Genomic DNA, 12,949 nt, shown 5'->3' with positions numbered 1-12,949 from the left:
GTAAACAAAAAATTAAGCGTACTTTACGAAAGACAAATATTTAATTGTAGATGGTGTAAAGGCAGTAAAGTTATTTCAAGTTTGATGTATACAGTATTTGTCAACATCAGGGTTGTCAAAATAATCAATATTACAATGCAATCGATACAAGAAAATTGATAAATTGATATGCCTAATTTGAGACGTTTCTTCCAGAAGCTGACATCTTGAGACCTTGAGAATCTCAGTAGTTTTAACATCAAATATACCTTAATATGCACTGATACGCTTTGACAACTACTTTAGTGCGGACACAAAAGCTAACGTCCGTGGTCTTCCTTATCTTTGCGCTGGGGGAACAGCCAATCAGTGCCAAGGAAAGTGAATATTGCTGAGCTGCTTTGCAAGTGCCAGCCAATAGCAGGTCAAGTGTCTATACTGTTTTTCCAAGACACTTTGAAGATACATTTTTACATTTCTTAAACTATTGTGTTAGTATTAATGCTATGTAGGACAAGGTTATAGTCATTATGGGAGAAATCAGACAATAAATAATTCTACTATCCACATTCTTTTATTACAAACTCCACTTCCTAACAGCTCAGCCTCAGTCAGTGACATGTTGCCCTTCCTTCCCATAGCAGAAGGTTACCCTGCGGTCCAGTTCCAGTTCCCCAGGCACCAAGCCCGCCACTCACCCAGTCCAACCCCAGCCTCTGCGGCCAACAGCTTCTCGGCTCAACAGAGGCTGGCACGCTGCAGTTCCAAAGTCCCGCCCACTGCTGCCTTCATGGCCAGGCGCCGGCAGCGAATGAAGACGGCGCATCTACGCCTGGTAAAGCCGCCACCGTGTTCACGTACTACAGGCCCATGACTCTGCTATCGATGCGCAAACATTCAGCAGCTTCTGTCTGCTACTTCCATAAAACGCGTGGATTGTCTGAACGTCGTCTTTCTGCCACAGTGCACAGCCGCTCCTCTCCAGCAGAAACCTGCACTCCTCCCAACCAAAGGTCCAGAGTGAAGAAAAAGGCGTCCAAGACCTCAGCGTACAGAAGAGATATTCAAGGAGGTGAAAAACATTCAGAAACCCGCTGTTCTCTATTCACACGTTCTCACATTCAGGAAGTGTTTGTAAAGGAAATGCTGTATTACTGAAAACCACAGTAGACTGCAGGGCGGGAGGTCGGAGCTCCTACTTATACATTTCACACGTGTAAAGTCTATGTGTTGATCTCTGTGTAATACGCAAACATTTCTGGCGTTTGCGTATCTCAAAGCTCAGAAACGATGCGAGAACCGGCAGAGGACTGAGTGGCCATATTCTGAACAGTAAACATGCGGTTGGCTCCCTGCGAGTCACAATCAGAGCTCTTTGTTTCAACAAGCAGAATGTTTTTGCTCCTTTAAATTCCCTCATTCTCTAAATGAGAACCGAGCCGTAAGCGTTCTGCCATGTTCTTGCTCCCTAAATGTGAGGCAATTAAATGAACTGTGGCCAAGTATTCTTTTGAAAGCAAATACAGCTGTTATATAACAGACACTATAATTAGCCTAGCAGCCTTTGTAAACTAGAAGGAAATTATTTATTACGGCTTAAGTGTTTTTATTTTTTTGTTTTTATTCCTTATTTTATATTCCTCATTTTGTGTTGTTCAGACCTGCCCCCACCTCCGGAGCCCCCCCCAGAGGAGAACAGGCTTCAGGGCCCCCAGGGGTGTGTGGAGACCAGCAGCTTGGCAAACAGCGCCCTGTCCTCCCTGGAGAGGAGCGACTACAGCAGCAACAGCCACCAGCGGAAAGGCTCGGGACAAAAACATGCAGACAGTAAGAAGAAGTGTTTGCAGCTCGTCACGTCATGTACGGTTAGAGGGACCCACTTCCAAACAAAACCGGCCTCCAGTGGTCCCAGTTGGTGAACAAGGGCCATAGCAGATAGCGCTGCGTCATGCTCTGCTACTGCACTGCAGTGTTTCTCCTCCACATGGGAGTAAAGTGAGACCAGCTTTGTTGTGTCATTCTTTCTGAATGACTCTTCAGCAGTTATATTGCAAGATGTTGGCTGTAAATAATAACAGAAAAAACATGTTCAGTGATCCATAAATTGCTGCTAAAGTATTAGTATTGAGTATCTGAAATATGTAGGTGTTCAGTCATTGGCTAGGTTGAGCTAGCTGGTAAAGTAGTAGCTAGTCAGATATCATTATGCTTAAAATGTGTTACTAAAACACAGAGGTGGGCACCGCTAGCTAAAACGTTAGCTGTGCTAATCATTAAACTCTAATCATAAACATTAGCTATGCTAGCTCTAAAGAGATTCACCTATAAACTATTTAGTGAACGCTAAAGCACCAACTTCAACCATATTCAATGACACAAAATGTGTTCCAACATAATAAGTTCCCCTCAACAGGAGGAAATGTATTGTGTGGTTTTGTTTATGGTTGTGTTCTTCTGAACACACCTTTCACGTCACAGGTGAAGAACGCAAAGGAAGGAAACGGAGCTGCTGCATAAACCGTTTTCACCCATTTCAAAATAAGTGCATGAATATAAATATCAAACTACTTGACGAATTCATAACAGTCAATAACCAAAACTTTAACACAGATGTCAAACTTTATTCATCCGAAAGCTTACAAAACAGCCAAGAATTCTTCCGGAAAGATGAACTCAGGGGAAGCTAAGCATGCTAAAATGTTAGCAAAAGGCGCCAGATGAAAAACTAGCTCTGCTGTTAGCGCTTTAGCCGAACTGTGCTCACCACTGCTGAAACAGCTAAACGACGTCAGAATAAATTACATTTTCTGCTTTTTTTTATATAAGCATCTTTCACTAGACGCCTTCATTCTGTTTCTGTGTCCTCTCTTTGTTTTGCCCCACCAGATGAGGAAGTGGTGGCGTACAGCGGTAAGAGCGGCTACCTCTCCAGGAGTCAGATGTCCGGTAACTGCTCGACCACGGGGAGCTCCTCTTCCAGAGGCTCCACCGGCTCTCGGGGGCTCGGCTCAGCCAGGAAACACAACGAGGTAGAAAACAGTTTGGTCTTTGAGCTTCGCCGCATCGGATCTCTGCTCGACTTGTAAACAACACAAACGTAAACACGCGCAGAAATAAAAACTGTTCCCGCCACAGTTCAGTGTCACGCTCGGGTTCGCAGATCTAGCATTACTTTCTACTCACTAAGCTTTACAGTAGGAAACGATTAAGTGTTCACTCCCACCACTCCATTTGGAGTGCTCTTCAGAGGACACACTTCTCCGTGGGAGCGCTCCTTCAAATGCACCCCCTGCAGGCTCTCCGGTGAGGAGACGGTGTCTTTTATGGCAGAGGAAGCTGCGCCAGTGGAATGGAAAGCTCCGCAGGGACTCTGAGCTGCACAGACAACACTTACAATATCTGACATGACAGTAGGTAGACAGTGAAAGCTGGTCTGACTACAGCTTGATCCACAATATTACAAGACTGAATCATCTCTGAAATTCAATTTCTACGTCTTCAGTCAAGAATAGGACCAAAGAAAAATGAAAAACTCCTGTTATTTTTTATTATTTTACCCAGTGTATTAGGCAGAAATTCAAATTAAAAAAAATTAACATTTACTATTTTTTCTTTTTTTTTTGTTGCCATTTTAAATATAAAAAAGGTGTATCCTAGAATTTGTAACATATCTATAGTTTCATTTTTCTAGCAGTCCTTTTTCCTCGCTGCATCATTGTACTTTATTTGTTCTTTTTAAAGCTGTAACCCGAGGTGTCACAGTTTTGTGTGGGAGGAAAAACTTGACCTCTGACAGTGTAGTCTGTCAGGGGTCAGGTGAACAGACTAAACTGACCTGTAAAAGTGGCAACCATGACCACACATACAGAGCTACAGTATCTTGTATCCTATTCTACCCATCTACAGAGCGGCAGGGACCACCCCCACCCAACCCCCCAGATGACCCTCTCTGGGCTTGAAAGCCTGTCCCCGCCCCGCTGCAAAGTTTGAGATGTTTGCGCAGGAAGCCTGGATAAGGCTCCTTCTTCCTCATGAGAGGGTCTCCGACTGCTTTCTTATGCCCTTTGACCCTTAAGGTCAGTCTAGGACCAACACACCCAGGGTAGCTGGAACATTTTCCATTAAAATGTTCAAAGGAATAATGTGGTATTTTCACCAGTTCCTGACTTTCGGATGGAGAACTCGCATTTCTTCCCCGTTTCACAGAACCCGTTTTTTTAACATCATAAATGCCGTTAATTATTTCAAAGCACATGTTGCGAAGAAAATCCACGGAAAGAGTCAGACAATCTTAAAAAATTCGAGAAACACGTATTTTCCATTAAAATATACTCCAGAATACAGCGATGGAAACTCTTTGTTTAAAAAAAAAAAATCGCTTTTAGAATTTTTGACAGATTACTTTAGGAATTATTAGCATTAGCATGCTAACTAAAATTAGCTGACACTAGCTTTTATGATAAGAGACGAATAAACGCTAACTTAACAAAATTAATCACAACAGGCTTTTTCACAGTTTTTAAAATAGGAATTTTGACTTTTCTGAGACAGACCTTGTTGAGACAGAGTTCAACGAACTATATTGTTGTAGACTTCTGCAACAGAAAATGTAGCTGCTTGTTAGCAACAAAGAAAAGGACATTTTTAGAATACCGCATCAGCATTTAGACGTCCGGTGGGTTCAGATTGGGTTGGTGCCGGTCTGTTAGGTCTCCAAGTTGTTGTCTCTCACACATTTTTTTCTGACCTCTTTGTCACAGTACAAATTTCCAAATAAAAACATTAGTTTTGTATCCAGACATAGGAACAAATGTTTTTTTCTAAAGAGTCACAAGCCTGAAACCTGGTACTAATCATCCATTCTGACATTTAAGTTTTGAATTTAAATGGCAGAATTAGACGCCCCTCTGATAACTGTTTATGTTAATTTTGTGAAGTACTAAGAAGTATCCAATTTTAAGATGCTTCTTTTTTAATAAAAATAAAACGACAAAAAAACAAATTCTTAGCAATACACTTTAATGTATATTTATTTAAAGCGAATGACCTTTTAAGATAGACAGGAAGAAACCACTAAGACTTCGAAATTTACTTGAAACATTGATTTTATTTTTCTTCATTTAAATGTTAGGGAGCATTTTTAAAAGATCCCCACCAAATCTTTGCATGAGGTGAAAGAAAACAGAAATGATGAGCCCGTTCCCGGGCTCTTAAGTGCCTCTGTGGAGCACTCAGCAGCGTACCTGGTAACTGTCGCCTTTCAGAGTCCGAGTCAGATTGGTTCACCGGCTGTGAGAGCCTACTCTGGCTAAAAACCCTGTCAATGCTAATGCATTCTAAAAAAAATGGATTTATATACTGGATTATGAGCAGTTTAGTGACAATTCAACACTTCATGGGCTGAATTGGATGAGTCTGCAATCCAAATAAAGCTTTGGGGTTTTCCAGGTTGTGAGCCTCCTTTATAAGTAACAAAAAGTCCAATCAACGTTGTGACTCCCTGTTAAATATTCCATTTTACACTCCAGTAATTCTGCTTTTAAATTTAAATTTGCTCTATTTTTTAAAATGTAAAATCTGTTTTTAAATATGTTAAGTTTTAATTCAAACATTTTAAAAGTAATTTAACTGTCAATGGGGCCTGATTACGAAATTATTAAAAAATAAAAAATAGGAGTAGATTTCAATTACCTTTTTTGCAGGGAATATTATACATTTTTGCTACTCGTTGCCACTTGTTGCAAAAAAATTTAAAAAAAACATTACAGTGAAAGTGACAAGTGGACTGAAAATAATTTCAAACTGTGAAATTTTTCTTTACCATTATCAATCAAAGCCTTCTTGTAGCTAACTGAACAGCAGTGTGAGTCAAAACAATGCTAGGACATAAAGTTTTATTTTTGATAATAATAATGGCTTTTTAGGTATTTTCTAGCTAATCAAGATGAAGTGATGAAGCTTTACATTGCCCGTAAAAATAATAATAATAAAAAAAACATTTTATTTTTGATTACTTCTAGGAAATGAGATAAGGAGCTCTGTGAAGCTGTCAGGATACCTGCGATGCCTCCATCAGCCCCCCCTCATCTTTTCACCACCGACACACCGGGCTAAAGACGAGGAGACGCTACCAGTTCCCATCAAGCTACACTTATTGCTGTGAAATAAGTAAAAAAACGGACTTTTGGTATTACTATAATTATTTATGAGTTTGAGTTCACTCATTTTCCTTACTTTGTAAATACCTGTCTGTAATGTTCTTTTGTGAGCTCTGGATACAGGGAGAGAGACGTATATTGTATTTATGATGATCAAACAAAACAAAACAAAAAAAATCAAAGAATTAAAAAAAAAAAAAAGTCTGTTCTTATGGAAAACGTCTTCTTGAATGTGCCAACTTTTTTTTGTCAATATGTAAACTTTTAGGGAAAAGCATTAACTACTGTTGCACTCTTGTTGTCATGGCAAAACAACAGAAAATAAGAAGCACAAAATGTGTTTGCTGGTCGAGGAGAGAAGTTGGAAAAGCCAAAAACAACCCGGAGGGACGCCTGTTGCCCCGAGCGCCTCCCTGTCGGGATCCCTGCATCCTAGGTGTCCGTTACGAATGTCATACTTCTCTATGATTCCTTTGGTTTTTCTGCAGCACTGTGCTGGCTGACTGACAGGCTTTATGAAAGTTTGATTGTACCCCCTCTTGTACGACCGCCAACTCAACCCTTCCCCTTTTTACATCCGAGAGACCGTTTGCTGCAGTTCTGAAAATAAATTTTCTTATTCTCCTTCTGAAACAAAAAATTGTCTGTGGGCTGACTTTTTGTACTCTTGTTGTTTTGTAAATGTACAATAAAAATACATTTGCTGATCAAGATTTGGGCCCACGTTCTTCTTTTTAGCTGTACATACCATGAATCCGGGAAAGAGTTCAGCTAAAACCACAATATCAAGAAGAGACGTTCAGCAGCAACGAAAAAGACTTAGGAGGTCTAGAGGGTCCAGCAATCCCAGGACTGTCTCCTACTGAGGACAGACAGCTGGGTGGGTGTGAGGACATCTGCACTGTGAAGTGAAGACATCTGGACAACACTTGGAGAACCAAACGGGGTCACCGCTGTCTTAAGAACATCATCAAAGAAGGAATGAAATTCAGCAGGAAGCATGGATGGACAGTACAAGCAATGCTATTCTCTCAGATGCATCCTCCATCCAGCTGTCTGATTGTTTTCCTACCCAATTCTCATTTTCCATCAGTGCCCCATCTAGGATTTCTCCCATTGAGCTCAATTTCTCTGGTTGAATTTCCTCCAGACCAATCAGCGAACAGGCGGAGGAGTTGTGAACGATAACGTCAACTTTCCGTGCCGTTTTACAATTGTACAATTTTGTTAAGCTTCATAGCGTCGAACTGGCTCTATGCATACATCACGGCCAAACATTAGCAATTGCGTAAAAATCTGATCCATCCTGTCATTTAAGACTTCAACAGAGTCCACGCCACCAGTAAGCAATCAGTTCTCAATAGCCGAGGGTCCACACCCTCTGGACGAAGCAAAGCGTAAAACGACTGGGTGGTTTTTACCAGGCTACATATTTGAGACAGTTAGGAAAACATTGTAATATAGCAGAAAAAGCATAAACTACCATATGTGCTAACAATGAAGCATCCTCGCTTGCTTCTTCTCTACGGGAGTGGGCTTCCTCTCATTTCTGCCCCAAAACACAGTGGGTCCAAAATGTACACCAAAACCTCAACCCAAACAATCTAGGCAGTTTAGTGTGAATAAAAAAAATCTAAAAGAAAGATAAAACATTTATGTTGGTGAGAAAACATGGCCATGCCCGTATGTTCACGTTTTCTGACCCTTTTTGTTTCTTTGGACTTCCTCTAGATACCCTGGCAACTGTGTCGTCGAGGACTAAAATATCTGAGTCAGTGGTGGCAGTCAGGTGGGAAACCAAAGATATTTTATAAATAAACAGCTATTGTTCATGGTCTTGGGATGATTCAGTGTTTGTTATTTTTTCTTTTTCTCTTCTCCCCCTCACTTCCTGAGCTGCTTATTCTCCACAGCAGCAGGGACGCTGCTCACTCGACTTCCTCATCAAGTCACAGTTAAAATGACCAGCTGGACCCTTGAGTTGCTGCCAGACTGTCAATCTTGTTTGTGGTAATTTAGTCCTCTGAGATTAAGGTTTCAACTAATTTCCTAACTTCATTGTGTCTCTTTGTGTCCTTGGACAACCAACCAGTCGAACTCACAATTTGAGTCTACAGGTTTAAAGCCTTCCAGCCATCCAACTGCTGAAATTGGCCTGCATTCAGCATTCAGTTTGCTGAATTGAAGTTGAGCTTGGTGGAAAGACTTGTTCCTTTAGCTAGCAACCAAACCCTGGTACGCCTCAAAACATCTGTCTCATCCTTCAGGTGAACTGGTGGACCACAACACCGGACCAGAGGGACGGGCTGTGACTGGATTAGTAACGGGCAAAGAGCTTCACTTCTTCAGGTGAGAGAGCAGGAAGATGGAGGAAGGTAACTGGTGTGGGTTAGAGGTTTTAAAAGTTAGCTAGTTATGCTGCTGCAGGCTAAAGATGGACTCAAAATCCACACTCAAACCAAGCTCCCAGTTTCTAGATTTACGTTAAATTCATTAAGAAAAATCCGGTCAGCGACCTAAAAGACTTCAAATTTTGACACAGTTAATCTATTTATTTATTCATTTATTTTACATACAAAGGTAGAAAACCTTAGTATTTGCATGCTCCTGGAATAAACCCAACGCACAAGCAACGTGTGTAAACAGCGACGAACGACAAAGCGGCTTCTCTCAGCCAACTGGGGGTTAAATTTCGCTTCAAACTAAATCATGTAGTGGGACGCAGGAAAAGACTGTTGGTCTGTTCAAGTTGTCCTAAAAGGAGCTAGCTTATCAGCGAAGCTATTCAAGCCTAAACATTATGGAGCTAAAACTGTCTCATAATTCACAAATGCACAGACTAAGATTCACAAATGGACAAGAGATTAAAGGATTTCTCAAACATGATTGAAAGACTAATCAGTTTTCAACGCTCCAGCTGTGTTTTTGACGAGGCAAAAGCTTTATAACATGATCTCAAGCTCAAAAAAGTACATTTTACATAATACCTCCCCTTTGGCTGATGTCAATCCAGCTGAACTACAGAAAGTAGACCGACCTGATCACTGAGAGAGGAAGGCCGAATGCTGCTGCCTGTTCTGCTGCTCACTGCTAAGCAAAAGCTTAAAGCTGCTTCATCAGCTCCATTTACAAACTAAGTGCTTTACAGCTTCCAGCAGCAGCAACATCTATGGGACGAATCTAAAAAGACAACAAACTGTGTTACTGCTTGCTCATTATACACACTCACACACACACCCACACACACACACACCCTCAATCTGACTCTACGCTGCATTGCATGTGGATGAGAGCTCCACACACTGAGGAGCATGAAATTGGTGGAACGTTCTGCTCTGAGAGGATACCGCGTACTCCCTTCACCTCCAACGAGGCATGGATTACCCCCGTGGGGGGTCTGTGATGCTCGCTGTGCCTCAACATGCTCACGCTCAATAGCGAGCGAACACACTCAGCCGCACACCCCAACAACCACTGGTCTGGCTGTTTGGTTAGAGCTCTGTGATCGAGTGATCAACAGGCAGTGTCTTGTAAAACCCCTTCACAGTGTCGCTGTTAGGCTGAAGCTGAGCCGATGAGGGATAAATGTCTGAAAAGTGCGGCTCGCATTTGCTTTGTCAGTCCCTCTGAGTCTGTGTTTCGTGGATACAACAGCCAGTGTGTATAATAATTACAGAGCGCTGCTGTAATTTGACAAAATTAAGAACTTTAACAATGCATTACAAGAATGTTGTTGTAGTTTTATGTGATAGACCAATATAGATTAGCACATAATTGTAAAAAATCTAAAAAGTGTGGCATGCATTTGTATTCAGCCCACCTGAGTCAGTGCTTCATTGAATCACCTTTTACTGGCAGCTTCTCTACCAGCTTCTAGACACTTACATTCCTGCCCACAATAGTTAAGCTCAGTCACATTGGATGGGGGGATTCTGCGAAAATATGTTAAAATTGTTTTTCACAAATTCTCAGTTGGATTAAGGTCTGCAAGTTGACTACTTCATTCTAACCAAGTACATGCTTTGATCTAACCAATTGTAATGTATTTTTAGTTACATTTTGCCCAAAGTGAAGAGTACCAAACCCCTCAAGTTTATTTTTGTATTTAAAATATAAAGTTGCATTTCTTGCATGATGTAACTGGGATTTCTTACATTTTTTTATGTTTTATTGATGGTTTCCTTCTTGATATCCCTGTTTAAAGACCAGACCTGTGATGTCTATGACTAATAGCTGTCATGCCAGCACACTCAAAACAACATGTTAAATATTTATTTCTGTGTATTTTCTCTCTGTACGTGACTCGTATTCACTCTTCTTGAACTTTTCCATATTTTGTCACATTACAACCACAGACAAAAATACAGTATCCTTAACCTTAACTACTATTATTGTAATCATTATAAAAATGATTACTATGATTTTTATCACGATCTTATTGCATATCTGCACCCCTTTACACTACCACACCAGAAAATGCATTATTTATAACCATTTCTCAGCTGAAACGTTTTACAGCGTTAGCGTGTCGATGGTGGACACTGTGGATGTGGCTAACCACGAAGAAGGATCACTGGGTGGTGAAAAGCAGCTGACTGACCTCATTGTGGAGCCCTCACTGGGGCCGCTCTGGGTTTTCTGTTGGAAGTTGAAAACCCAACAGAAAATGGGAGACCCACAACAAACCCACAGAATTTCTCACAGACAAAATTCAGAGAATAAGACAAGCAGCATGACGCTCGTGTCCGCCAGATGTATCAATAATAATCTACTGCAGAGCCATATCCGGTCTACCATTTCTATCATTTCAAGGTAGAAATGATATTGAAAAAAGCGTTTTCTGAACACATTTACCTCGTTTATGATAAAAAATAATAATATATTCTCTGCTTTTTAGTTAAATTTTAGATCTCATTTTACCAATTGAGACAATATTGGTAAAAGTTTTTTTTTTTTTTACCCCTTGATAGGATCTTGACCAACACCAGCAAAATGGATCATATCAAAACCAGTTCTTAAGTCACTGAACTTGTTTTCTGTTTGTCAAGTAATCCATCCATCCAACGTTTATACTCATCTCTGTAGGGTCGTGGGTGAGCTGGTGCCCATCTCCAGTTGTTAGTTAGGGTACACCCAGGACAGGTTTGTCACTGGGCAGGAGTCCAATATCCTGGTATTGGTCAACGAAGCACTAAATTGTCATTGCCTGAAATACTTTTCTGAGTTGCTGGACAACCAGCCACACATCCTTTCAGGTCATCGGAGAATTGGTGACTCGGTGTCCAACGGACACTTGGAAGGCTGAGTAAGTTCTTATGCTCCTCGGCTCTGGAACAAACTGAGGTATGAAGAAACTGCTGTTTCCTTTGTCCAGGTTTCAATCAACGAGTCTCACTAATGGACTGTTTCCACTTCATTCACTAATGTGTGAATAAAGAGTGAGACTGAAGATCAACTTAACCTTTTTTGCACAAATTCCTTTTCATACAGTGCTTTCCAAAGCCTATCCTGGGCAACACTGTCTGACCTGCAGGGGCCAACATAGTCATGATCATTTCCCCCGAGCTACGTTCAACTCTTTCACTAAGACGATGGGGTTCAGAAGTCAAAAATGTTGTTTTAGTAAAAAAATGCATTTGTATGCGGCAAGTAAAATGCTTCACACAAAAGAGCAAATGTGTTAAAATCATACCAGTTCACACAATCAGCAGCATCACTACTAACGTGACAATATACTGTAGGTCGTTCACACAGTTTGGAGATGACAAGATTTACGTTGCTGACCTTCAGCAGCCAGCACATTTTATCCATCCCATGTCCCTCTATCCTCCTGTCCTCTCTTCATTCCTCCCTTAAGCCATTAATCACCTCACTCATTCACTGGGCAGGTGTCACGGCTGGAACGCCCACCGGGTCGGGAGGAAAAGGGGCCCCAGGCCCCCGAGAGCGAGCAGAGGCAAGGGGTGAAAAGAAGGTGTTTAAATCTCTGTTTCCCTTATCCCAGAATGCAAAGCAGCAATCTCCATGTTAATTTGGAGGGTGACAGGAGAGATGGATGTTTGGGAGGTTTTTTTTGGCTGATGTCACGCATCCATTGAGGAGCTAAAACAGCGTGGAGGCGAGGTCGCTGAACATAGGAAGTAAGATTACCACGTGGGCTGGCGCGACACATTTAGCATTTAGGTCACGGCCTCGTCCAACGTGAACGAGTTGGGAAAACTTAAACTTGTCTCGCAGACAAACTTCGGCCGGGATGCTTCGTCTGCAGCCGTGGCGGGAGTTTGACAGCAGACGTTCAGTCAGCAGAGAGTGTGTAGTCAGAAAGGTGTGTGAGCGACAGAGCAATCCTGAAACTCCTCATCCATAAGGCTGTTATTGATTTGCAGTTAATTGAATGATTACAACGTTAGCAGCTCAGCTGAGCGCTGCTGTCAGTCAGCACGGCGGCGTGTGTGTGTGTGTGGGTGTGCGGGGGTGTGTGTGTGTGTGTGAGGCACATGATGGGCTGTCGTTCTGCCTGACAGAGGGAGTACGTCCCCACTATTAGCAGCTCCAGCTTTAGATGCAGTCCTACGCGGTTTGTTGCTTGTGTTCCACGTTCTACTTTAGAATACGCCGTGATTGTGTTGCTCTTGCTTGTCTCTGGACTGACATGGAAGATGATATTCATAAGCAAACTGCCTCACCAATATCACCACTGCAGCTATTTTCCTCATTAGGTTTCTGTTCCTGGTGTTCTGTTCCCCCCTCACAGCCTCTAATATCCTTCACCGACGGCGGCTTGCGAAACCAGCCTAATTTCCTTCACGGAT

At 41.8% G+C, this 12,949-nt stretch overlaps 1 protein-coding gene across 4 annotated transcripts in view; it reads left to right on the top strand.

Moving 5' to 3' along the window:
- robo3 (roundabout, axon guidance receptor, homolog 3 (Drosophila)) overlaps positions 1 to 6,850 on the top strand; it is a 183,642-nt gene extending 176,792 nt beyond the window's left edge. For 3 of the 4 annotated variants that reach the window (XM_032576308.1, XM_032576310.1, XM_032576311.1), the window contains 5 exons: positions 621 to 814; positions 944 to 1,051; positions 1,639 to 1,806; positions 2,866 to 3,008; positions 6,000 to 6,850. In XM_032576308.1, the coding sequence (XP_032432199.1) occupies positions 621 to 814; positions 944 to 1,051; positions 1,639 to 1,806; positions 2,866 to 3,008; positions 6,000 to 6,011 (625 nt within the window). In that variant the 3' untranslated portion in view covers positions 6,012 to 6,850. The remainder of the gene's footprint in view (positions 1 to 620; positions 815 to 943; positions 1,052 to 1,638; positions 1,807 to 2,865; positions 3,009 to 5,999) is intronic. The other variant, XM_032576309.1, reaches the window with a different exon arrangement.
- Positions 6,851 to 12,949: the final 6,099 nt, after the last annotated feature.

The sequence above is a fragment of the Xiphophorus hellerii genome, chromosome 11 (assembly GCF_003331165.1).
Source record: "Xiphophorus hellerii strain 12219 chromosome 11, Xiphophorus_hellerii-4.1, whole genome shotgun sequence".
Taxonomy (NCBI): domain Eukaryota; kingdom Metazoa; phylum Chordata; class Actinopteri; order Cyprinodontiformes; family Poeciliidae; genus Xiphophorus; species Xiphophorus hellerii.
Note: the sequence above shows the minus strand (reverse complement) of the source record. Positions and strands in the feature narration are given on the sequence as shown.